This window comes from Strix aluco, chromosome Z, assembly GCF_031877795.1.
Source record: "Strix aluco isolate bStrAlu1 chromosome Z, bStrAlu1.hap1, whole genome shotgun sequence".
In the NCBI taxonomy this organism is placed as follows: domain Eukaryota; kingdom Metazoa; phylum Chordata; class Aves; order Strigiformes; family Strigidae; genus Strix; species Strix aluco.
This window is the reverse complement of record NC_133971.1, coordinates 92,635,550-92,661,747: the sequence shown is the minus strand read 5'-3', so window position 1 is coordinate 92,661,747 and position 26,198 is coordinate 92,635,550. Positions and strand designations below refer to the sequence as shown.

At 44.5% G+C, this 26,198-nt stretch overlaps 1 protein-coding gene across 17 annotated transcripts in view; it reads left to right on the top strand.

The window, feature by feature from the left end:
* The first annotated feature begins 7,394 nt into the window (after positions 1–7,394).
* PIAS2 (protein inhibitor of activated STAT 2) overlaps positions 7,395–26,198 on the top strand; it is a 32,343-nt gene continuing 13,539 nt past the window's right edge. For 5 of the 17 annotated variants that reach the window (XR_012621786.1, XR_012621785.1, XM_074813553.1 and 2 more), the window contains exons 1-6: positions 7,401–7,851; positions 18,126–18,600; positions 22,323–22,407; positions 23,049–23,099; positions 23,218–23,308; positions 25,646–25,780. Coding sequence is in view for 11 of the 17 variants with exons in the window: in XM_074813553.1 (XP_074669654.1) it covers positions 7,828–7,851; positions 18,126–18,600; positions 22,323–22,407; positions 23,049–23,099; positions 23,218–23,308; positions 25,646–25,780 (861 nt within the window). In the remaining 6 variants the exon portion in view is untranslated. Of the gene's footprint in view, positions 7,852–18,125; positions 18,601–22,322; positions 22,408–23,048; positions 23,100–23,217; positions 23,309–25,645; positions 25,781–26,198 lie in introns of all 17 variants that reach the window. The other 12 variants (XR_012621788.1, XR_012621787.1, XM_074813549.1 and 9 more) reach the window with 6 other exon arrangements.

Genomic DNA, 26,198 nt, shown 5'->3' with positions numbered 1-26,198 from the left:
CACGGGTGGTGACAGCCCGCGGGGACAGTCACAGCGAGCGCCCGGCCCCGCACCTCGCGGAGGGCAGCGAGCGCCGTGGGGGAGAGGCCCGCCCCACCTCCCACACACAGCCAATCGAGACGCCGAAGGGTGAAAGATTGCCCGCGGAACTACCCAATCAGAAGTGGAGCAGGGAGCGGTCTTTTGAGGGACGGGCCAATCGCAGTAGGGAGGGAAGGCGGGGATAGCAGTAGCGCTGGCCAATCGGCGTTAGGCTCACCTGAGCAGGGCGGTGGGGTAGTTTGTCGAGCTGTGAGGGAGTGACAGGGTATTGAGCTGGGGGGCTGGGGCCGGGTTGGACCAAGCCAAGCCAAACCAAATCAAACCAAACCAAACTAAACTAAACTAAACCAAACCCAACCAGCCCAGCCCACTGTTAAACGCGCACATTTCACTTAGAGAGGAATGTGGGGTGCACCTGAGAAGAAGCAGAGTGCTGTCAGCCCCTCACATCCTGGATGGCGGTGGGCCTTAAAATGGAGGCCGCCAGCATGCTGGTGCTGAAGGAACACAAGGCTGTGAGAAGGGCCCTTTTCAGAGCACCTGAAAGCTGTTGCTAAACTTGGCTGCCTAATTGCTGCAGCCTCCTGGGTTCGGGATGTGAATTGTTGGTGGGTTGAGTGGTGTGTGTTGGATACTGTTTGGCTTCAGTCCAGCTGGAGCAGAACATGAAAAAAAGGAAAAAAACCCTCCGAATATACATGAAAGGGAAGCTAGAGCATGCAAATGGCTTGCTCGCTGACAGCCACAACGGCAGAAAGCAGGATGGAAGAGGTCAGAGTGGTGAAGAACAATCCTCTGGAAACAACCTGTCCTCTCGTATGTGAACGCTTTCCAGCCAGGCAGCTGCAGGTGCAAGCTCTCCCCAGGTCCTGCTGTTGGAGACCCACAGCCACTCAGTTACACCAGCTGTTCCTGGACAAGGTAACTACCAGATTCTTTGTATCCATGCCATGCTATGTTTGCTTTGCATCTCATCCCCAAATACATGTTCTCCAGACATCCAGACCTTCCTCCAAATGCTGGCTCCTCAGTGTAACCATCAATATCCCAAAAGGCCTATCCTTTTGGTGGAACCCTGTTTCTACTCCAGAATGTTTCTCTAGCCCTCTTGCAACACTCTCCCAATCTGGTGTTAGGCAACACAAACTTTCTGTTCCTTCAAGCTCCCTTCACCAATACAATTCCAACTGCACATACTCATAACACTTCTCTCTCTCCTTTCGGTATCTCTTAATCTCAAGGATGTCCTAAGCAAAAACACGACTTCAGCATACGTTAACTGCTCAGTTACACTGCAAATGTACTTTCATCCTGTTAAGCATGTAATTTAATACATACCTTTTTTATTAAATTTGTCCCATAAATCATGAAGTTTTCAAAGTGTATCAGATCAATGTTCCTGCATTCAACCTAGGTCCTCACCTGCTAGACTTTGTATTTAATTTTGTGGCCTTAAGGTGGTAGTAGAGTAGGTAATGCGTTCATTTTCCATTACTGGGTGCTTGTTTTATGGCTCTGAAAGACAAGTTCCTGTAATTGAAGTTAAGATTCAAGCCATCCCAATTAGGTTTCCAAAATCATACTGTTACTGTTGAGAGAATAGCCCAGGTTTTTGGTTTTCCTTGACTGGAGAGAGTTTTCTACCAGTCTCTTAAAGGGGTAGCACTATCTTAATATGTGATTTGCTACTGTTTTGGTGGACAAAGAGTCTTCAATCCTTAGAACACAAACGTGAGGGTAATTTTCATGATGAATCTTCCAAACTGACTTTGGAGACAAATGCACACCCACAGTTGGGGAGGCTGTGTTCAGGACCCCACAAAAACTCAGGCAGTTAAATCTGCAAGGGCAAACTTCAGCAGCTGAACAGTGTTGGTTGGCAGGATCAAGGTGTCCCCAAACAATTCAAGAATGTACAAAGAAACCATGCTAGGGCACTCATTATCTAGGCCTTACATTCAATAGGCATCATTTAATAAAAGTAATAACAGGTAAACAACTTTATAGCAAACATTTAAATATTTTCCTGCTGTGCTTATAATCAAAATATAGGTGTAACACCCTAGTATGTCAGGATAGGCAAGCAAAGCTAATTAACGTGTTTCATCATCAAAACATAAAAATAAGAAGAAATTAGATTTCTAATTTACATTTTGTCTATATATAATATATATCTACTGAGTCTGATATCACTTTAGTTAATATAACTTCACTGTATGTCTTGACAGAGAAGATTATTTCCCATCTAAGCTCCGTTTTGTCCGCTGCACAGAAGGTGCAGATACAAAGCACTGTACAAAGTACAATTTCTTTCCAATACATAAAGTATCCAACTCAGAACATCTTGTCTTGGAATCAGAGCCCATATTTTTATCGGCAGGGGAGCAATTAAGGGGGTCTGTGAGTCTCTGTTCTTTGACAGTTTTAGACCTAACACAAGGGGACTGTGGGCACTGAGCGGCACCCCATCACATTTTTGCCATCCACTTTCTCTAGTGTTACATTAAAAAATAAATGGCTATGGGATAGGAAAGATGATGGAGAAGTCTCAGGCTGGCCTCCTAAAGTTCCTTCCTTTAAACACAGCATACACACAAAAAAAATCTACCTTTGACTGAGTCATGTCAGACCCCCCCCAGTCACTGTCTGTAATTCATTTTCAGTTGTATTAGCAGCTGGTTAAGCAGCACAGGAGGCGTTTGTTGAGGTATAATGCTGATGAGTGTAATCGCTGCAATGCTGGGAGCAGCTGTAGGGTGAGTTTTTTTGTTGTTTTGTTTTTAACTGTCTGCAGTGTGTCTGTGGGAGGCAGGGAGAATTTATTTAGATACTCAGATGTTCCAATTTCAGTAGGTAACACAGCTGTGGGAAGAGTCAGTGCTTGTATAGACAGATTGTGCATAGTCCTAGAAAGATGACTAAAGAAGGTTGAAGCCCAGATGTTTGGGTTTTTTCCTAACAAGTCTAACTCAATTTAGGGGGCAGGATGCTTAGACCCTATAGGCTCCCTTCTTACACTAATTAGAGCCTATTGGGAAAACAAACTAATTGCTGCAGTGATATGCTATCAGATGGGAGTTGTTGTAGATTGAGATCAGAGGGAAGCTGAGTACCACCACTCACTCCCCCCTTCTCCCCCAGTGTGGGAAGGAGAAAAAAAGTAAAAGGCTCAGGAATTGACATAAGGACAGAGAGGAGTGACTCACCCATTATGGTCATGGGCAAAAGACAGACTCATCAGGGGAAGAGAAAAGAACATGAATTTAGTTCAGACACTAGTAATAACACTTAACAGACAGAGTAGGACTGTGAAAAACATTACCACATCTTGAAAACACCTCCTCCCACACGTCCCTTCCTCCTGGGCTTAGTTTTGCTCCCCATATGTCTATCTCCTCCCTCCCCAGCAGCACAGGGGCAGGGAATGGGGGTTATGGCCAGTCCTGCCACTTCATCCCCCTCTGGGGGGGGCCGACACATGACTCCTTGCATTCTTCCCCTGCTCCAGTTTGGTCTCCCTCTCATGGGAGACAGCCCTCCACGAACTTTCTCTGACATGAGTCACTCCCACAGGCCGCAGTGTTTCCTATGATGCTCCGGCGTGGGTCACCGCTATGTGTTGCAGTCCTCTCAGCACTCAACTACAACAGCGGGGGCTTCTTCTTCCCACAGAGTCCTGGCCTCCGTTAACTGCAGCCGCCTGCTCTGGTGTGGGGTCCTCCACAGGCTGCAACTCAGCATCTGCTCCTCTGGTGACCCCCATGGGTAGCGGGGGCTGTGTGTGTGGCCCTACCATCTCACCACAGGGTACGGGGGGCTCTGTGCTCTGGCACACCTCCCCCATTCCTCCCACTGACCTCAGTGTTCACATACATGTCCTGCTCATAACTCCAACTCCTTCTCCCAGTTCCCCTTCTTAAATACGTTATTGCGGGAGTGTGGCCACCATTATTAATTGGCTCAGCCTTGGCCAGAGGTGGGTCTCACGTGGGAAGGGGGTAGTTTTGAGAAGCTTCTTATAGGAGCTACTGCTGTAGCCCCTTCCCCTGCTACCAAAAACCCTACCACATGTGCAAACCTGGCATGCTCCATGATCTGGTTGCTGTGAAGAAGGATAGGTTATCTGTTCCTCTGATGGCTGGTGCTGGGCCAGGTTTTAGAGCTTGTATTATAAAATTAGAAAAGACTTAACGGGAGAGTGTGGAAATGCTTTAGGAGCTGCAGCAGAGGGTTCTGTGAGGGGAAGGAATCACAGAATCATCTTGTTTGGAAAAGCCCTTGAAGATCCTCCAGTCCAACCATGAACACCACACTGACCGTTCCCAACTCCACCAGATCCCTCAGCGCTGGGTCAACCCGACTCTTCAACCCCTCCAGGGATGGGGACTCCCCCCCTGCCCTGGGCAGCCCATTCCAACGCCCAACAGCCCCTTCTGCAAAGAAATACTTCCTAAGAGCCAGTCTGACCCTGCGCTGGCACAGCTTGAGGCCATTCCCTCTTGTCCTGGTGCTGGTTCCTTGGCTCAAGAGACTCATCCCCCCTCTCTGCACCCTCCTTTCAGGGAGTTGGAGAGGGCCATGAGGTCTCCCCTCAGCCTCCTTTTCTCCAGACTAAACCCCCCCAGTTCCCTCAGCCGCTCCCCATCACACCTGTGCTCCAGACCCTGCACCGGCTCCGTTGCCCTTCTCTGGACACGCTCGACTCATTCAATGGCCTTTTTGGAGTGAGGGGCCCAAAACTGAACCCAGTCATCAAGGTGCGGCCTCACCAGTGCTGAGTCCAGGGTTAAGATCCCTTCCCTGTCCCTGTTGGCCACGCTATTGCTGATACAAGCCAGGATGCCATTGGCCTTCTTGGCCACCTGGGCACACTGCTGGCTCATGTTCAGCCGGCTGTCAATCAGCCCCCCCAAGGTCCCTCTCTGACTGTCAGCTCTCCAGCCACTCCTCCCCAAGCCTGTAGCGCTGCTGGGGGTTGTTGTGGCCCAAGTGCAGCACCCAGCATTTGGCCTTAGTGAAACTCCTCCAGTTGGCCTCAACCCATTGCTCCAGCCTTGCCAGGTCTCTCTGCAGAGCCTCCCTACCCTCGAGCAGATCAACACTCCCACCCAACTTGGTGTTATCTGCAAACTGACTGAGGGTGCACTCGATCCCCTCGTCTAGATCATCAATAAAGATGTTAAACAGGAGTGGCCCCAAAACCGAGCCCTGGGGGACACCACTCATGACCGGCCGCCACCGGATTTAACTCCATTCACCACAACTCCTTGGGCCCGGCCATCCAGACAGTTTTTTACCCAGCGAAGCGTGTGCCCATCCAAGCCATGAGCAGCCAGTTTTGCCAGGAGAATGCTGTGGGAAACGGTGTCAAAGGCCTTACTAAAGTCAAGGTAGACAATATCCAGAGCCTTTCCCTCATCCAATAAGCAGGAGGAAGTATTGGAATTGCAATAAGAAGCAGCAGCAGAAGTATCAGAAGCTGGAAGAACATCAAATGCTTGAAGTAGGTTTCTTAAAATTTTGGTGGAAAGAGAAGTGTTGGAAAGGTTAAAGTGTTGGTAAGCTGCTAAGATGGCCTGGTATCTGGGGAGTGTAAGTCTGGAGTTCATATGTGTGTGAGGAGTTTTGAAAAAACAGGATTTTGAAGAACTAGAGCAAAAGGGGAGACTGATTCCAGTTACTGGAAAAACCGCAAGAGAGAGATTTGAGAGAAACCTTGGTGTAGAGATAAGAGAGTGGGGGAGGACCGGCCTGTGCCCTATGCTTTTGTAGAGTAAGGACCTAGGAAAAAGTTTGAGGAGGACGGAGTACTTGTTTTTTCAAGGATATAGCCCCAGTGATGAGCAGGGGAAAGGTTGTGAGGGGAAGCTGGGGGAAAACAAAATATGATTAAAAGAACTCTAAGGAACTGTTTTCGTCAAGCAAGAACTTAGGATAAGCTAATATGTAAACTCTTCTTATCTTATGCATGTGAGGTGTTAAAATGCAAACTATAATCTGTTTGTTCTTACCTCAATGGATATTGGGGATGAGAAGAATGAGGAGGTTGAAAGATGTGGTTATGAAGTGAGAGGTGAGTGTACATGAGAAAAGGAATGCCTGGCTCTGGTGTGAGCTTGAACATTGATGTCTTTCCTGGTGTATTTAAAAGAAGAAACGTGAGGGTGTGTTGAAAGAAGGAGAGATAAGGCTTTGGTCTGGCGTGTGCTTTAATGATCTAAGAGTTCCTAACCTGCAGCTTGCCCCTTTAGTCTGGTATTGAATTGCAGGGAAAAAGAAACGTTTGATGGACTTTGGAGTTGAACTCATGCAGCGGTGTGGCAGACAGCATGCTTTGTTAGGCTGGAAATTCCTGGCTTTGACTAACAAAAGGGGTTTGAAATTAATGAAGTCCTTATGTTTAAATCTTCAAGGAGTTGACTGTTATAAGACCAAGCACAGTTTATGCAGAGAAGGACTGTCTAGCTGTGGTTATGGTTAAAAACTTTAGCAGAACTGATGGTTTATCTTGGATGAGCTGTTTTGCTATTGCAAAAATACTGCTAATAATGTTAATTATTGAGTTTCTATGTGTCCAGATCCTGTAACTATATTGAGTGACCATAGCCAGTGTGTACAGAAGGCATCACTACCCTCTCCAAAACCTCAGTTTTTTGTTCCCAGAATTGCCTGCCAGAATCCCTCCTAGCAGAGCTTGCTGATGATGAGGCCTGTCTCTTGGCTCATTAAGAAGCTCCTGGTGTAGTGTACTTGTGTTTGTTCTGAGAGATCTTACAGTTGAGTTACCGCTCTGAATCTGTCACTTGTGCAAAAACTGCTGCCTTTTGGTTAATATGGGTAAATACATTTTGTGTTTCAGAAATTATGGGTTTCCCCCCCCCCCCCCAATGTCTCTATTCTTGTTTGGGTTGGTTTGGCTGCTTGCCTGTTTGTTGGCTCAGTCTTTGCTTTTTTTATTGCAATAAATTGGTTGATTGGTTTAACAGCCCAGTTGCCAGTGAAACTGAATATTGTGACTAGGTAATTATTGTGACTAGATAATGATCTCCGGCTGCTTTTGAAAATAGTATTCTCAGCTGCACCTCGATGTTTATTTTTCTGTGAATGTCTCAACATTTCCCTTACAGCAGGAAACCCATTACCCAGTTTTGAAGCTTACTGCCAGTGACTTTTTCGCTTCATTTTTTATTGATAAAATGTGTCACATCATCATTGTAACACAAATTATGGGAATGTTCTTGTTTAGATGGATAAAACTAAGAAAGCTATAAAATCACAGCGCAACCCCAACCTTCCTGTTTAATACGCTTCAGTCGCGAGACTGTTGTATTATTTGTCGTGGGGTTTTTTTTGCGAATGTAATAATCGTTTCACCCCTGAGCGTGACGTCCGCGGTGTTAACTTTGGGGAGAGGGAGAGGGGCAGCCCTGAGGGGTGCCATCCCGCCGGCCGCTCCCCGCTCACCCTCACGTCCCCTTGGCTGTCACGCCGGGCGCCTTCCGCGCGCCCCGGGCCCGCTAGGGACCCCGAGGGTGGCGGAGGGGCCCTTCTTAGTACCGGCGGGTCTGTAAGTACCAAAAAAAAATGCTCTTTTCTTCCCCTCAGGGGCGGCCCCGGGAGACGGTGCGAAGTCCCTCCCTTCTCTCCCGCCCGTCCGCCGGCACCTCCTTCCCTCGTCATATGCCGGGGGCGCGCGCAGGGTGCACGATGGTGGCGGCGGGGCCCGGCGACGGCGGCGGCAGCAGCAGCGGCGGCAGCAGCAGCAGCAGCAGCAGCGGGTAGAAAATGGCGGATTTCGAGGAGCTGCGGGTGAGCAGGGAGTGAGGCGGCGGGAGCGGGGGAGACGCGCGCTAAGATGTCGCCCGGCCGTTCCCACAGCGGGGTGGCCCCTCGCCTACACCCCCTTCCCCCGGCCTTTCCTCCCGGGGAGCCCCCGCCGCACCCCTCGGTGCTTGCCGGGGATTGGGGGGGGGGGGGAGGTGAACCGTCAGCGCCTCTCGCTGAGGCGGCAGCCCCGCTGGGAAACCCCTGGGCCCCACGGCCGCCTCTGTCTTCCCCGGGGAGGGAGCGGGGCCGCCCTGAAACGCGGCTGGGGGGCGGTGGAAGCCGGCGCCTCTGCCTGAGGAAAACCCTCTCTGTCACTTCCCGCGGGCGGGGGGCTCGGGGAGCCCGCTGTCCCTTTTCCCCCCATCTCCCCTACCTCCCGACATTTTAAAAGGCGTTTCGCTTGTTGCGGGCGGCCCGGCCGGGTGAGAAGCCGGGCCCCGGCCCGGTGCCGGCGTCTCGCATGGCGCCCGGCGGGGCTCCGCGCCCTCGGGAGGGCCCAGCGCCGCGGTGCCCTTGCTGCGAGCTGAAGGGAGATTGAGAAATTACTGAATTTTGGGAAGTGCTAATGACGATTGAATTTTTAAAAAGTCCTTAATCGCTTTCTAACCGGGAGAACTGTGCCTGTGAAGCGTGAAATCCAGTATTTCTTTTCGGACCTGTTTTATCTTCAGTTGAATGTATTTTCTATTGCACTTGTGGAGTTTATGTAACAGATTTTTCGGTGCGCGGGGATCGCCTTTCATATTTTGAGGTGTGTACGCAAAGAGCAGACTACACTGTTTTGTTTTTCTGTACATTCCTTGAGCAGTCTGGGAGTATCTTTGTTTGGAAGGAGAATGTTGTCCTTCTGCAGTATCTGTAACTGCAGAAGTGTTGCCGTGGGAATACTATGTGCCCACTGAACCCCCCCGACCTAGACTTTCCTACAGAAGGAATAAAAGTCGGTTAAATACGAACCACTGTGTATTAGGCTTTAGTGTAGAGAAAGGTCTGATGGCTGACCTGACTGTAGTCTGACCAACAGTGGGAAGTATGCTGCAATCACCAGAGCATTTCCTACACTAAGGCTTCTTCCAGCACTAACACCGCTTGGCTTGAAGTGGCTGTAGTGTAGCTGAGAAGCTTGGTTATAAAAACCTCATTGAAAGAACTGAGTGTCTTTATTTGGGGATAACAGTGCTCTATCTCAGTCTTAGGTTTAAGAAGGGTTAGCTTATTTTTTCCCAAGTCAAATGTTGGGGTTTTTTTAAAACTTGTTTGTGTTTACATGTTTTTCTGTTTAGTATCCTCACTCTTTTTTGGCCCTTGTTCCAAGTTCTCTCAAAGGGTGTAGCTATGTAGGTGGCTAAACCCCCAGTGTAAACTTTGTAGCAGAGATAACTCTGCTTTGTGTAGCTCCTCTTCTCTGGGCTTGAGCTGGAGCTGTGATCTGCATTTTCCAAAACGTTATAATCACTTACCTAGGTATGCATAAGTATTGATAGACTCTGGGAATTGGGTACCTAAATACCTTTGAAATTATATATGCACCTGAGTGGCTTGCCAGAAGTAACACAGGAAGTATGGAGGGAAGAGGGAACTGGGTTTCAGGCCACCTACAGGACTGCCCTTTTGTCACTCAAAAGAATAGGTATCAGTAATTAAAAAAATACTAGTCTGAAGAAATGTCTTTTGATGTTCCCATTCCTCTTATTTATGAACTGAAGCTTCTCTAACTGTTCAAGATCTGGCTGATAGTAACTCATGGTTCATTTTGGGAAAGCTCTAGGTGTTTTTTTGAAGAGAATAGTGTAGACTGCCTCCTGTCTTCAAGGCCTTTTCTGACATGGTTTTTTTTTAAAGAAGATATGTTTGAATGCATCTGCCTGAATACCAGGCACTTAGTCTGCAGGTTTAAGTTTTTTTCAGACAACCAATTCTTACCGCTTTGGCCAGAGAAGAGAGAGACACACACACACATGCACACACACCCCACACCCCCCACACCCCCCCCAGTAGATTTTGTGAATTGATCTTTAGGAGTGATCTTAAACTGCTGCTTTATAGATTCATGTTTTTATGGCGTTGTTTGCTGCTCTCTTGTTGATTGCAGTTTCCTGTAGTATGTGATCTCTACCAGCCTTATAAAAGGCCACTAGGGCAATTTGGAGAGTTTGAATTTATTTAGTAAATCGTTAAGGACTGACTAAAGGCGGGAGGTCAGAGTTCTCTCAAGCTCTGTTTTTTGAGGGAAACATGCAGGGACAGCATTTTTCTATTTTCAGGGCAAAGGATTGTTTTAGTATTTGTTAGTACCATCCTTGCCATCCTCTGGATCTTTGGAGTAGTTCTGGGGAGCTATGACCAAAGGATTATAACTGAGAGGCTGTAGTGAAAGAAAACAAAGGGACTCAAAGGAACTTGCTATTACATCATGCCTTTTGCAAATCTTCAGTTTTGTTAAAGGATTTGGAAGTAGCTGTAACCACAGTCACTACTTTTCAAGATATTGGTGAAAATGTCCAATATAAGGCTTACCCCTTTCAGACCTTCAGGTTAACCCTTAATTAATTAGTAGTGTTTGTTGAATTCTGTAGGTTACCTGTTTCTGAGACATTAGGGAGTTACTGAGAAGATGTGGTGAGCACAACGGTATCTTTCTTGTATTTTGAGATACAATTTCCAGACCTGCTGTTTTTAAACATGGCTCATACCTTTATCCATAATCCTCACTCATGAGTAGCCCGATGAATGTCAGAGGGATTACACAGGCGTAGATGGACGTGGAGCAGAAGTCAGCAGTCTGGTGTGGAGGCATGTAAACACATTTTTGAACAGAATTGGCCCAGGAGTGGGGAACTACAGCTCCTTCTGAGAGCCATCTGTGAGAAAACGGTTCCAGCTCCCAACAAATTAACTCACCGAGATTTGGCTTGAAGCTACTGTTTGCATCCCAGCAAAATACTGCAGATAAGAGGATCGGTTATATGTTATTACTTAGAGGGAGAGAGAGAACATCTCTTGGGTCTCCTAAGTTTCTGCTGGCATCTTGACTCTAATTTGGAAACAACACAGGGTGCAGACTACCCTTGAAACACTGCAGATCCCTAGTTTAGAAGGTAACAGCTTCAGCCTCATAGTTTGTATTTAAGTCGGTTTTGAAGTAATGTGTTAGTTTCATCTTTATGGGGGGGGGGGGGGAAGCAGCTCTTTATAGGCAAATTAATATGCCTATGCCAAAACTAATTTGTGTGATGCTAGAGATCAGTTTCATGGCCATTGTGGGAAAAAAAAAATGTTTTAGTGAGAAGAGTTGGAAGTGTGCTCATACATCCTGTGTGGAAGGTGAGATTACACACAATTTGTACACACAAAAATCAGGGTTTATAAATGCTGAAAGTAAGTCCCACTTTTAATTTTTGCTCTTGCACAGCCAGTACTGAAGTCAGGCAATTCAAATGTGAAGAGCAATATGGTTAGGATACCATATTAAAATACAGAAATTGAAGTCTCATTCTTGTATGTATGGGATCTCTCATTCATACCAGATTTGGTGTCTTTCTGCTCCTTTTGCTTTATTTTTTGGGTCTGAATCGATGGTGTTTGCCTGTTTAGCAGGTGAAGCAGTGCTTCGTGCTGATTTGTTAACCAAGACAAAAACGGAGAGTTATTTTCACAATGTCTACTTCAAGCTTGTTGCCGAACAATCTGTTTTACTCTGGTTTATTTTAGCTGTATTAATAACATTGTACTGTATGTGCCAACCGGTTTGGGTGTTTGACATAGAAATTGAATTCTGCATGTTGATCTGGGGTAAACTTAAAATGATGGACAGAATAGGTACTGAGAAGTTTGTTGGTGATGTAGTGATCTTTAGGTTGCAGTTAACATGGAGTGTATTAAATAAGATAACCTCTGATAAGATACTGTTAATAACCTATGATAATATACTGTTATCTTGTATCTCTGCGTAATTCCCCTGTTCTTCCTAGATGCATAATCACTTTTTCAGACCAGTGAGACCTGTGGTACCTTAAAAGTTTGTTGTATCTAGAGTAATCTACAATTAATGATTGTGCTGAGTGATGGAGAAGAGGAAGGAGATAATGTAGTTTGTGGTACTTAAAAAATGAGGCTGCAATGAAATGGGTCAAGCTTTGTTTTGCATGTCTTACCTGAAATTAATGCAAGTATTTGATTCAGGATTTTCACTGTTATATTAAGTGCATGCAACTTTGAAGACCAATGCCTAATTTAGGAGCCAGGCTAGAGTTAGTCCGAAAAAAAATCCCTGTAATACTGAGGACCTGATGGTCATGCTGTTTACACCAACTGTTGTGCTCTTCAGAGTTGCTCTTACTGCGCTGTACTACTTGCACAGATGTAACTAGTGACGTCTTCATTCTTTCCCAGGACTTGCAGTTTTTTATCTAAGGTTACATCAGTTTCCAGAATACATTTATATTTGTCGTTAGGGTCAGCATAGAGGTCTTCAACCATCCCAAGACGTGAGTTGCTCTTTCTTACCAGTATTACACATTTGTAGCCCGCTGTAAATCAGCATGTATGCAGATTTATTGCAGAAGATGTCACAAATGTGATTCTCTGCTATGAGTGTCAGAAAAGGGCTTAAAGTCAGGAGTGGGCATTTGTCCTTGGTGTGTCCCTTCCCTACATAGCCTTCAGACACTTCAGAAACCATCTGGAAGCCAGTGGGGCTGAAGCAGAGCTCTTAGGTGGAGACTGACTGGAACTGTTGAGTTGACTTGGATTGCTTCTGCAGGTTCAGGTGTTGGGTTCACTACCTGAGCAGCTGCGATTGCCCTAGAAGCTACAGTCATTGGCGCAAATTGTAGATATATGTCAATAATTTAACAGGCATCCTTGATTGCCTTTCATTCATGTAAGTACAATGACTGCTAAAATTACAGGTAGCGTTGGCAGGGGGAGTGTGGAGAATCATGTACCTCTTGTTTGAGAGGTATGTTTGGTTCCTTACTTTGCTCTGAAACATGCCTGCCCTTAATTTCAGTGGTGTGTCAGCATTTCCTGGACTTTCCCTGTGAAGTGAATGCCATTCCAGATACACCTACGGCTTAATGTGTTAGAACAGTATTTCTGCTTATGAATCATGGTTGCTATAGTTTAACAATAAGAAACAAAAAACCCTTTGAAACTTCTTACGACCTTCAAGTATGAATTTCAGGGGAAAAAGTGTTTCTGGAATATAAAAGTACTTGAATTATCCAGACTGATTTCCTTCCTTAAAGTTCTGTCAAACTACTCTTTGTGTTCATGGAGAAACATTAAAAATAAAACGACTTTGGTCTTCTGTGTTAAAAAAGCTCTTTATTGGGCTGTGCAGCTGTAAAGAACTTCTCTTAAGAGAAAATAGATGGCATTTACATGACACAATTTAAATGTCTAATCTTAATTCAGTGATGTGAAAAGCATGTTAATAGCTAGGCTGCAGTCTTCTGCAATATTGCTGGAACCCCAAAATAAAATAACTTGGTAGTGTTTGTTGGAAGTAATATCTATCTTGCACCATGATTATAAATGCTCCTAAGCATATGTTACACCTCCATTAAAACCTTGTTGATTATAATGAGTGTCAACTTTCATATATCTGTAGATGGAATAATAAGCTAAAATGTGTAGGTCAGGCTAGCTGTGTGTTCATGCACGTGGCTGTTGTTACCTTAAAGGGAATGTAGAATCAGCTTTAGGGGGAAAATGTTTCAAAAGCCATTGTTTAATTACTTTCAGTAAAATTCACTTTTGCAAGACTTCTTTAAAAAGCATATGTAAGATTTTTGCGTTGATGGACAAAACTGTAATTTTTTTTTTTCTCCCAAGCACTTTTAATGGAGGTGTCAATTTAAAATCTTGCTGACTATGTATTGAAGCCAGCCTGTGTCTTCTAATGAAATGAAATCCATCTTGTAACAAAATGCTAGTTTGTGGAATTTCTGCATAAAATGTTAGCTGTTTCAGGGCGTGATTAACTGCACATTTCACCTTGAGTAACTTGCAGGAATGCACAGAAGGCAGCAGACAGGGTAATAGTATTTTGCAATACATGCGTTTCCTTAATCTCAATGTAACGGATTATTTTGTTCATTTGCATTCGGATAATGGAATCCAGAATCATGCTTACTGCCTACATCTGAAATAAAGGAGCTGATGCTGCTATCAAGCTTATGCAACTATCTATGGAACCACAACATGAAGTTCTCAGTAAATTCTTGAATATCAGTATTATCTTATCACAATTTCTCTTTTATGTGGCATGACTATAAAGCTGTTATAGTACTTCAAGCTATTTTTTATGAATACTGAAACACTTTATTTTCTTCACCCTCTTTGACTGTGACACTAAGGAAAAGTAGCAGGAGGGTGCCAGGTGGAAATTAACCTTCTCCAGCAGCTTGTGAACTGGATGGAGTTCTGTATTTCCTCTTCTCTTGTATCATTTTTCTGTTGAGAGAAGTTGCTGGGATGAAATTAAGGTGACATCTGCTGTTGGTGTCGTCTTCAGAAGTTAGGGTGAGCTACTCAATGCCTCATGTGACACTGCTTTCACTGGCAGTTGCATCCATGGTGCATTTATTGATGGAGTGTTGGGGGAATACCAGTTTGAAGACTGCTGGGTTAGCTTCCTGATAGCTACTTGATAGAAGCGTCATTGTACCCAAACTGGCTATCTGGAAATGTTGAAATTCAGTTGAAATAGGATAACCTCATCCCCTCAGCAATGAGAGAAGGGTGTACCTGATGCGAGGAGTATCACAGTATTTTAGATAGTTGTTTTGATATGCACGAATAATCACAGAATCATTCAGGTTGGAAAAGACCCTTGGGATCATCGAGTCCAACCCTCAGCCCTACTCTGCAAAGTTCTCCCCTACACCACATCCCCCAACAGCTCATCCAAACGACCCTTAAACACATCCAGGGATGGGGACTCCACCCCCTCCCTGGGCAGTGTATTCCACTGTCTGACCACTCTTTCTGGGAAACATTTTTTCCTAATATCCAGTCTGAACCTCCCCTGTTGCAGTTTAAAGCCGTTCCCTCTTGTTCTGTCACTAATCCCCTGTGAGAAGAGACCAGCACCAACCTCTCTACAATGTCCTTTCAGGGAGCTGTAGAGAGTGATGAGGTCTCCCCTCAGCCTTCTCCTCCTCACACTAAACAGTCCCATCTCCTTCAATGGCTCCTCACAGGATTTATTCTCCAGGCCCTTCCCCAGCCTCGTTGCCCTCCTCTGCACTCGCTCAGTACCTCAAGATCTCTCATATTGAGGTGCCCAAAACTGGACACAACACTCCAGGTGTGGCCTCACCAGTGCAGAGTACAGGGGGACTGTCACCTCCCTGCTTCTGCTGGTCACACTATTTCTAATCCAAGCCAGGATGCCGTTGGCTTTCTTGGCCACCTGGGCACACTGCTGGCTCGTGTTCAGCTGCTTGTCAATTAGAACCCCCAGATCCTTCTCTTCCAGACAGCTCCAGCCACCCCTCCCCGAGCCTGTAGCCATGCAGGGGGTTGTTGTGGCCCAAGTGCAGGACCTGGCACTTGGCCTTGTTGAAGCTCATCCCATTAACGTTGGCCCACCGATCCAATCTATCCAAGTCTCTCTGTAGAGCCTCCCTATCCTCATGCACATCATCACTCCCGCTTAACTTGGTGTCATCTGCAAACTTACTGATGATACACTCTATGTCCTTATCAAGATCATCAATAAAGATGTTAAACAGAAATGCTCCCAACACCGATCCCTGAGGAACACCACTTGTGACCGGCCACCAGCTGGATTTAACTCCACTGACCACCACTCTCTGGGACCGTCCATCCAGCCAGTGCTTGATCCAGCAGACCATATACTCATCCAGGCCATGAGCAGCCAGTTTTTCTATGAGAATTCTGTGGGGAACTGTGTCAAATGCTTTTTGAAAATCCAGGTAGACAATATCCACGGCTTTTCTCTCGTCCAATAGTTGGGTCATCTTGTCACAGAATGTGGCCCTTGAAAAGGCAGGTCCTGGCTGCTTGCTCCTGCTGTCTTGTAATGGCACAAGAGGGATCTGGACAGGCTGGATCAATGGCCCAAGGCCGATTGTGTGAGGTTCAACAAGGCTCAGTGCCAGGTGCTGCACCTGGGTCACAACAACCCCCTGCAACACTACAGGCTTGGGGGAGAGTGGCTGGAAAGCTGCCTGGCAGAAAAGGACATGGGTGTGTTGGTCAACAGCCGTATGAACATGAGCCAGCAGTGTGCCCAGGTGGTCAAGAAGGCCAATGGCATCCTGGCTTGTATCAGCAATAGCGTGGCCAGCAGGGACAGGGAAGGGATCGTCTCCCTGTACTCGGCACTGGTGAGGCCGCCCCTTGATGAGTGGGTTCAGTTTTGGGCCCCTCACTACAAGAAAGACGTTGAGGGTCTGGAGCATGTCCAGAGGAGGGCAGCAAAGTTGGTGCAGGGTCTGGAGCACAGGTCTGACGGGGAGCGGCTGAGGGAACTGGGGTTGTTTAGTCTGGAGAAAAGGAGGCTGAGGGGAGACTTTATCGCTCTCTACAACTGCCTGAAAGGAGGTTGTAGTGAGGTGGGGGCTGGTCTCTTCTCCCAAGTAACAAGTGATAGGACAAAAGAAACAGCCTCAAGTTTTGCCGGGGGAGGTTTAGACTGGATATTAGGAAAAATTTCTTTCCAGAAGGGTTGTCAAGCATTGGAACAGGCTGCCCAGAGCAGTGGTGGAGTCACCGTCCCTGGAGGGGTTTAAAAGACGTGTAGATGTGGCACTTGGGGGATGTGGTTTAGAGGTGGACTCTGATCTTAAAGACCTTTTCCAACATAAATGATTCTATGATTGAAGTTCAATTTTCATCTGGCTCAATTCCCTGATCTGTCTAAAAACAATTTTCTCAACATTAAGGAGAGAATAGGGAGCAAGGAGCTAGGGACACAGGGGGAGTTCAGACTTATTTTGGTGGCTCACTGCATGGTTGTGGCATAGTTGTGTTAAAAGTTAAGCTGAGGTCAGATCTGTGTTAGAAGATAAGGGTGTAAACTCTTAACTGTGTAGTAAGGACTAGGGAAGGTAAACCTAAAATACTGCATTTTGAGTTGTATCCCTTCTGAAATCAGTGCCCAAATCTTTAAATGTTGTGTATTGGACTGCTATTTAAAAGTCAACAATGCACTTCTGAACTGTTTTTAAAAATATCTTTTATGATCCCAGATGTTTACTACTTCATACTTTCTCTTGGGTTCTTTGCCCTCCAGTTCTTGAGCCTGGAGTTGATACAGTACAGCAGTACAGATTAAAGTCAGACGTTCTTTCATGCTTAAAACTTAACCTCCTAGTTATGGTGGAAGAGTCCCACAGAAATAGGAAGGAAGGTGTTTAGAAGAATTCCGGACAATTTTATACCTCTGAAAAGAGAGCTTGCTCACAAAAATGTGAGACGATGCACCTATGCTACATTACTCATTTATAGTGATGGGGGGAGAAGATCACTTCCTCTTGCATAGTGGGCTTTTTTATTTCTTGGGGTTTTTTAAAAAATGAGAATCTGTTTATGACTTCATAGTTCAATCCTCAGTCTTCCACAACTAACTGATAACCAAGCAAATAGTAGTGTTTCCTCTTAAGAGATCTTTGTGTCCCACGATACCAGAACGTGATACAAAAGGAAAGGAAGTTTTCTGTGACATTTTGGAAGAATCAGTTATGTTGGTTAAACAGTTTGTTAGTATGTTAGTAGCTTTTACAAAAAGTGCCCACCTCGCTGTGCCACCCTTTCAAGAGTGAAACCTGATGTGCCTGTCTCTGTTCACACATGCATTTAATATGCTGCCCAAAATAAAGGATCTTTCAGAATAAACTATGCAGAACTTAAACACTTCCTTATTTTATTTCTTAAAGAATGTTGGAAGACAGGTGATAATACTGATTAATCTGATTTTTTTGTTTTTGTTTTCTTCCTCTTCTGCCTGAGAATTTAAGATAGCACTGCATGGGTTGCATTAAGGTTTTGTTGGTATTGTTTGAGTGTGGAAACAGAAGTCTTTTGAAGTTATGAACACAACTAAACTCAACCTTCTTTGTTTTAAACCAACTGTACTCTTGTGTCGAGTAAGGGTATGGGTAGTACCGAAGGTAGCAAGTGTAAAACTAGAATGATGGAAGTTCAGATGCTTCACCATGCTCCTCAGAAAGGCCTGCTTGGGGTACTGTTGGTTCACCTGTGCTTATATCTTTTCTTTCTAGAATATGGTATCCAGTTTTCGTGTTTCTGAACTGCAAGTGTTGTTGGGGTTTGCTGGACGTAATAAAAGTGGGAGGAAACATGACCTCCTGATGAGGGCGCTGCACTTACTGAAGAGCGGCTGCAGCCCAGCGGTTCAGATAAAAATCCGAGAACTTTATAGGCGTCGGTACCCAAGGACAATTGAAGGACTTTCAGACTTAACGTCTATAAAACCCACGGTTTTCAACTTGGACAGTAGTTCCTCTCCAGTCGAGCCTGACCTGGCTGTTGCTGGCATTCACCCACTCCCTTCTACTTCAGTCACGTCTCAGTCTCCTTCCTCACCTGTGAATTCTGTGCTCCTCCAGGACACTAAGCCCCACTTCGAGATGCAGCAACCATCCCCTCCGATTCCACCTGTTCATCCCGATGTTCAACTGAAAAGCCTACCATTTTATGATGTGCTTGATGTGCTCATAAAACCTACGAGTCTAGGTAAGTGTTTTATAGCTCTGCAGGTTGTTTAATTCATGGAATAGGTGTTGCTTGTGACAGTGCTAAGTCCAGACTTAAATGGCTTTTTGCAGCTGGGGAAAAGTGGAGGCTCCCCTTCTCATCCCTACCCTTGTCGTCTCTTCACCGCTTGTCCCCAGAAGTGCCAAGACACACTTCAGAAAATAGTGTTCTCTTCTGTAAATACTATATAATTAAAGATCTTTGCCTTTTGAATATTAAATACGGTTTCTGAATATTTAATAAGGTTTAATAAACCTTACAATGATCATCTAACTGCCTGACTGCTCCAGGGCGGACCAAAAGTTAGTGTGATAGTTAAGGGTGTTTTCCACGTGCTTCTTAAACACTGACAGGGTTAGGGCATTGACCACATCTCTAGGAAGCCCGTTACGGTGTTTGACCACCCTCTTGGCAGTAAATCTTCCTAATACTTAGTCTGAACCTCTACTTTTGACTGAAAGATTTGAAGTCTCTGCCTGGTACAAGTGAGGAACCCATCGGTCAGGGCCAACAGGAAAATGATTTCAGGGTTATATAGGGAAATTAATAAGTTGCAACAGCGTAAAGAGAACAAGGTCACTGGTTTGGTAGATTATGCTTATCTCACTGCAACAGTTCTGCTGGTTCTGACGTCTGACACTGAAATAGATACTTTGTGCAGCAGAGTTCAATGTTGTGCTCCTTCTAGTGAAGGTTTCTCAGCCTACAGGTTGTTGCCATACTGTATATTAAAATGTGGAGTGGGCTGTTGTCTTCCAGATCACTTGAAGTCTCAGTTTAGTTTCCTCAAACGCCTCACTCTTAAATGTGCTTAATTATTTGGAAATACGTTGTTTTCTGTCTTGAAATTCAACCTGTCTTACCTTACATGGTAGAAAATGTTCCCAAACTGTTCAGTAATACTGTTTAGAAACACTTCAGCATTTTGCAGGCTGTTTGTATCCTCTAAAACTTTTTAATTTCTTAACTGATAATAGAGCCTTTTAGGCTGTGACTTGTACCTCGGTGAGACATACACTGATCACTAGTCATCCTCCAGTACCCAAAGCAGCAAACATTACTAACAAGCATTATTTACAGTGCCTGTTGTCACTTCTGTTTGTGTGTCATGACACCCTGTTAGAGAAAAGTTTAATATCAAACCCGAGCATTGGTACAGTAGTTGCTGCAGTCTTGGACAGCTCTATGGCTCCTGCTGCCATCACCTTTACAGAGATAATCTGTCAACACCACCGTGTCCTGCCTAACGCCTGCTTATGTTCGCTGTGCGCAGTAGCTGAGTGTCTTAACTAGGTTCCTGAATTATTCTGTGTTGTGGGACAACTCTTGGCTCATAGTTAACCAGACTGGTTGCCAGCCACATAGTCGTGCTGTCCCATAAAATGCAACATATGCTCCACGTTATATTTCTGCTGTGTAGTTACCTTTTGTTTCCTGGTCAATGATATCTAGAAGTGATAGTGATATGCCAGAAATTTCCCTAACAGCTGTTTTCCTTAACTTTGGAAATGATCCTTTTTTTCTGAAAGGAGAATCCTTCCTTAGGGGTTAGAGCTGCATGTAAATTCCTCTTTCCTTTGCAGACTGTAGTCTCTTCATTTCAGGTTGCCCAGTTGTCATAGGAGTGAGGATTATCTAGTCCTGTAACATTTGGCTTCTCTTAGGATGTAGGCAAGTGGGACAAAATTAATTAAACTGAGTGCTTACTTGCCTTCAAACTCTTTCCAGAGCACAGTACTCGAAGATGGCAGCAGCCAGAGCTACAACTCGGATCTGTGTGAGGAGGAGTGGGGAAATTGATATGCAAATAATGGATCCTTCTGATGTTAGAAGGATATGAACATTGGCTGAAAATCACTATTAACATGGATTCATGAGCAAATTTGGAAATGAGGCTTCCTTTGTTTAATAGTTTTAGATTGGTGTGGTGTTACGGAGGCTCTCAAATAAACAAGCAACCACGAAAAATTAAAAATTTATTGTCAACACAATTAACTAGCCCTCTGCAAATTACAGGTTCGAATGTCTGTGAGAGGAGAACAGAACAACTTCCTTGGGTTTAACAGGCAACCCGAAACGCGTAACAAGGAACAACTCCTTAGGTTTTAACGACAACCCAAAACGCTCTGTCACTCACCTGAGAAGTGAGGGCTCTCAACTTCGAGGACCTGCTTAGGGCAGTGTCCCAACCCAAGTCACCTCAAGGAGTTTTCTTGAGCAGCATCCCGACCCAAGGGGAGAGTCCTCAACTGCAGTGTGCTGCTGCAGGGGATGAGCTCAAAATGGCTCCCCAGGGAACTCCATTTATAGCCAGGCCGAATCTGATCTGCACTCAATAGCCAAAGGCCCTAACTGCCCTGAAGCCCCAAGAGCAAAGGCAATCAGGAGCTGCTACACTTCAGCAGCCAAGAAGCCCTGTTTTCATTGGGCAGGTGCACCTGCCACATGTGGATAGCTTATAGTCCCAGTTAGTAGACCTGGGTGATTTGGACATGGAACAAACAAGTTTTGTGTGTTTGAGAGTTAAGGATTCAGAAACCAAATAGACAGGTAGGGCGGAGAGCTAGAAGTATAGTCCACTTCACTGTGACTCTTTAAAAGGGGTGAGTGCAATTGTTCTTTTGTACTAATACAAGAACACAAGAGCAGGTGTAGGTGTGGGGTTTAGTTTTAAACCACAGTCAATTCAATAACAAAATATTTCCATGATCTTTTTTATATGTGCTTGAGTATTATTTTAAAATGTAAAATGCTGTCTGTGGTGTGTGTGTGCACATACGTGCACAATGTAGATGTTTTGAATTGTTTGAGGAACTTGGGGTGTGTGGATGTTTGCTCCACCTGGGTTCTATTTTGTGTTTGGTTCCTTCTTGTGTGTGTTTTCTGGGCATAGAGATCATCTTCTCTGAATGTCACAGTGTACAAGACAGACTAGCTCTTCCAAATTTGCCTGGTTTAGTTGTGCTATTTTTGCATTTGTCCTACTTTGCTGGTTACTTCAAACTGTTGGACAAGTCCAGTCTACCTTTATTTCAGGTCAAGATTTCTAACTTCTCAAGTCGAAAGAAAGTAGAAAAGTAACATGTACATACTGTGAACCCTTAATACTAAAATATTACTGCTTCCCATCATTGATAGACAAGTAGGATTCTGATATGAAAGTTGTATTTGTTTGCTTGTTTGCCAAATGCTACTGAGCGGTAATTCCCAGACATGAAGTCTAGCTGGCTTCTCTGGCATTAGGAGTTGTGCTCCCTCCCTTCCTTCCCAAAGGCTTAGTTACCTTTAGCTGTTTCTGAATTGAGTAATTTACCAGCTGTCCATTAATAACTTCTGGTGCACGTTCTCTCCTTGTAGGACATTAAAACAGTTGTAAACATCAAACATCTTTTCTGTGGTACTCTTTTCGTCAGGTATCCAGTGTTACATTTTGTTGTGTGCTTGTTTGAATGCAGCTTGCCAAGCTTCTTTAGTACTGAAGTGTAATGTGATATTAAGCCATCTGAATATAGTTGAATGAATGATTTGTTCCATTGCTTTCCTGTTGACAGTTACATGCAGTTCAACCGCAATTTGATTATATTAAGTAACTTACACCTTGTTCCAGGAAAAACTCAGTTGCAGTTTCTGTTTTAATCAATGACTTTAATCACCATGGCTAAACCTCTTTTGTGTGTCTCTTTTTTTTTTTTTTTTTCTAGTACAGAGCAGTATTCAGAGGTTCCAAGAGAAGTTTTTTATCTTTGCTTTGACACCTCAGCAGGTCAGAGAAATCTGTATTTCCAGGTAAGAAATAAGAGTGTGGCATAGTGTAGGTAAACTTTTGCAAAATTTTAGGAGAAAGAGTGGGTGTTTTGGTTTATTTTATGCATCTCATAGGCTTGCAGATGCAGAGTGATAATCCTCACCAAAGTTATGCTGAGTTTATCTGTTTGGTTTTCCTCAAGAACTACTGTGTGCAGAATTTATATGCAGTTGGGGTAAATCCTGTGCCACTAAAAGGTTAACAGTTAGTTTGTTCCAAATAATTGTGACTATTTTAGAGAGGTGGTAAGCTTTTCTTCCCTGCATGTTTCCTGGCTGCAGGAATGGAAGGCTGCTTTTATCTTTTTGTTCCAGGGTTCATGTTGTTGCAAGACCTATGGTGTAAGCCAAGAGAATTCATAGGGTTTTTTCCTCTCTGGCGACATCATATATTATTGTCACTATAAACTCTTGACATAGGACGCTGATCCTAAAGTTCTGCTTACCTTGCAGTAGCTAAACAGAGGTGTCACTTGTAAGACTTGTTCATAGCTCAGTCAAAGAAGAATAAGAGCAAAGCACAGTGATGTTGAGGCAGGTGTGCCAGTTCTTTCTGCATAATACGATAATATGAGATCTGCTGTCTAAATGGATACTTCTCTCTTTCTTTCTCTTTGTCACAGGGACTTCTTACCAGGGGGCAGGAGAGATTACACTGTCCAAGTTCAGCTAAGGTACCTTTTTCATAGTGTTCACTTCTTAATTGACCAATGTAACACAAGCCTAGATGTTTGTGGGGGACATACGAATGTGGTAACACTTAAATGACGCTTTCTCTTTTTGGGGATATAGGTTATGCCTAGCAGAGACAAGCTGCCCTCAAGAAGATAATTACCCTAGTAGTTTGTGTATTAAAGTAAATGGGAAGCTGTTTCCCTTGCCGGTAAGCTTGTTTGTATGTGTTTGTGGCTTGTGACTTGCAGTGTGTGTTTTTTCTGTAATGTTAGCTTGCTAAAACAATCAAGCTGTTTATTGTTATCACTTAAATTTCCCTGGTTACTAATGTTAGGCACGTGGTTTGTACATTTGCTGTGCGAGATAACCATTACTACTATTAATCATGGTACAGCCACTGCATGGATTAATTGTGTTTTAGCCACCTATATCAAACCTCATCTGTTACAGTTAACACAACAAAATATGTCAAAAACAAAGCCCGTGTCTGCATGCGGAATCCTCCTCACAGGTCTTCAGCTGAGTTTATTTGACTTGATTGGTGGTAGCCCTTGCTGTTTGGGATGTCTGTGTTTGTGATTGGCTTGAGTTCCTTCTTGTTATGAGGGAATGGTATCAAAAGCGTGACTGAAATGAAGCATGTGCGCTGCAGAGTCTGGCTCTAAAAAAGAAAAAAAGTTGGGAAATAGAAGAGAACTTGCATCCTTGCTGTCCTGAAAGCAAGGCAGCTTCATTTTAGGTTGGAGACCAGCAGGATTATTGTGGCTGGTACAGTGTGCGTGGAAATACTCTCCTAAATATTGCAGGGATGGTGTGTGCATCCATGTAAGCTCATTATAAAGTCACCATAGTAGAGAAAGGCCTACTACAGCAAAGCAGTTGGGATATATACTCTGTAAATCACTGCAGCTGTTGGGTCTTATTAAAGAAATGGCAAATCATTCATTCTTTTAAATGTGAAATCGTCAGCAGTACCCATACATCTGCTGCCTCTGTGTTGTGTGATAAAGCACACGTGGTAAGGTTCCCAGTAGCTACTGGGTCACTCATCTGGGGTGAGAATCACTTTAGGGAAAGTTCTTCAGCAGTTGCTACCTGCAGCTCTGGTCTGGCAGAGCTGCCTGTAGAAGCTCAAGTCCCTATTCTGTCATTGCAAGCAAGAGTCCTGTCTGAAATTAATAAAGGGCTGTGGTGAGGCACAGCCAAGGCTTGGTTGTCAGGTGAAATGTATGGACTGGTAACAGAGCTGCTTTGGAAACCTAGGAAATGATGTGACGTCTGTTGAGTCCTTGGATTAAAGGCAGTGATCATCCTATGGTATACTTGGCTAGTGAGCGGAAGAGGCTGTTTATTTCTGGTTTTTATTCTCAGTCTTAAGGTCTTTCAAAGTAACGCTTTTTCCAGGCTCTGAATGTGTGCGTTTCTCCGGGTAAAACAATATATGTGCCTGTGTTTTTCCAGCATATCCTTTCTGGGAGAGTTTCTTGTGTAGAATAACACTGTCTTGAACTAAATGAAATCTGGCAGTCAGTTCTGTGCAAGAAATAGGGCTGCAGTCTTTTATTGGCATCCTTCTGGTGCAGGATGAGTTTTTCAGATGAGTGGACTGCAGGCTGTCTGTGTGAGCTCAAAACAGATTCTCTACGTTCCTGTTGCAGACTGGCTTGCTTTCGTAGTGACAGACACAGGGCGAGATGAATAAGCTGCAGTTAGGCTGTGTGCTCCTTCACATCGCACAGGTACTTCCCGCTCACGACATGCTGGAGAGTATGTGCTTGCCTAGAAGCAAAAGGGAACTGGATGGCTCCTGATTCAGTTCACGTACGTTGTATAGGAAATAAAACTACAGAGAAAAGCTGTCCGGGTTATGAAATTCTTCATCAAAGCTGAGCAAACAATATCTAGTTTTTGTTTCTGCAGACAACAGCAAAGCCTTTTACCTCATAAATACAGCTTACATTCCATGTACAGCTGCTCCGCAGGGGCCCTGGCAGTGCACAATGACAACCTGTTGCTGATGGGGCTAGGTGTAGTTGATGGGCGGCAAAGCAGACACCAAGGATGTGTAAAATCTTGTTGCAAGAGCTCCACTGTTTCTTAAATAGAATCAGTGAAATGTTTCCTGGGTGTGAAATGCTGAATTAACTCTTTATGTCTTGCTGTGTTTGTCACTAAGACTGTGTCCTTGTGATGTTCTACTCTGTTTCAGTGGGGCGGTGGTGGGATGAAGGTAAAGCATCAACATTACTTTTTACTATTCCAGTGAACTCAACTGGACCAAAACTATGTTCTCTGCCACCTTTTAAGCACTTCCATAAAACCACTTTGAGCCAAAAATGCTTTAAAATTGTGGCTGATTTACGGTGTTAGACTATCAAAGACTGGTATTTCTCAGAGTAAGTGTTAAATTTAGTCTCCAGCCTAGAGAGCTTCTAGGTTTCTCTGCTTCCCATAGATCTGTTTAAAACTAACAAATCTGTTTCAGCAGGTTTCAGAGTACGGCGGGGAGACTTGGTAACACTTTCCTCATCCTTTCTTCCCATAGGGATATGCTCCACCGCCAAAAAATGGAATTGAACAGAAGCGACCTGGGCGCCCCTTGAATATAACTTCTCTAGTTAGGTTGTCGTCAGCAGTGCCAAACCAGATTTCCATTTCCTGGGCTTCTGAAATTGGAAAGGTAAACTGTATGTTCTGTGGGGTGTGAAAAATTGTCTAAATAACCTCATCTAGCATTCCTTCTCCCCCACTGCCTGATGTTGCTGGCAAGGCATACACCAACAAGTGTCTAGTATTAGGTGGCTGAACTTATTATCAGTGCCAGTAAACAAAGTTTGTTCTAGAAATATGGTAGTTTACAGTAGCATATATGAGATTTGCATACAGATGGCAAAGACTTCCTTACAGAATTCACATTTGAAAGCCTGCTGTTAGGGGTTGCCTGAAATGTGTGTCAAAAATACCAAAATCTTTTTTCAGTGTAAATAGTACAAAACAGTTCAGACATGACAAAACAACAGAAGGAAAACCTACTTTCTTCCTTGTAGCACGATGGCTGTGAAAAATGACATTATGTAGCCGTATATTCTAAGGCATGT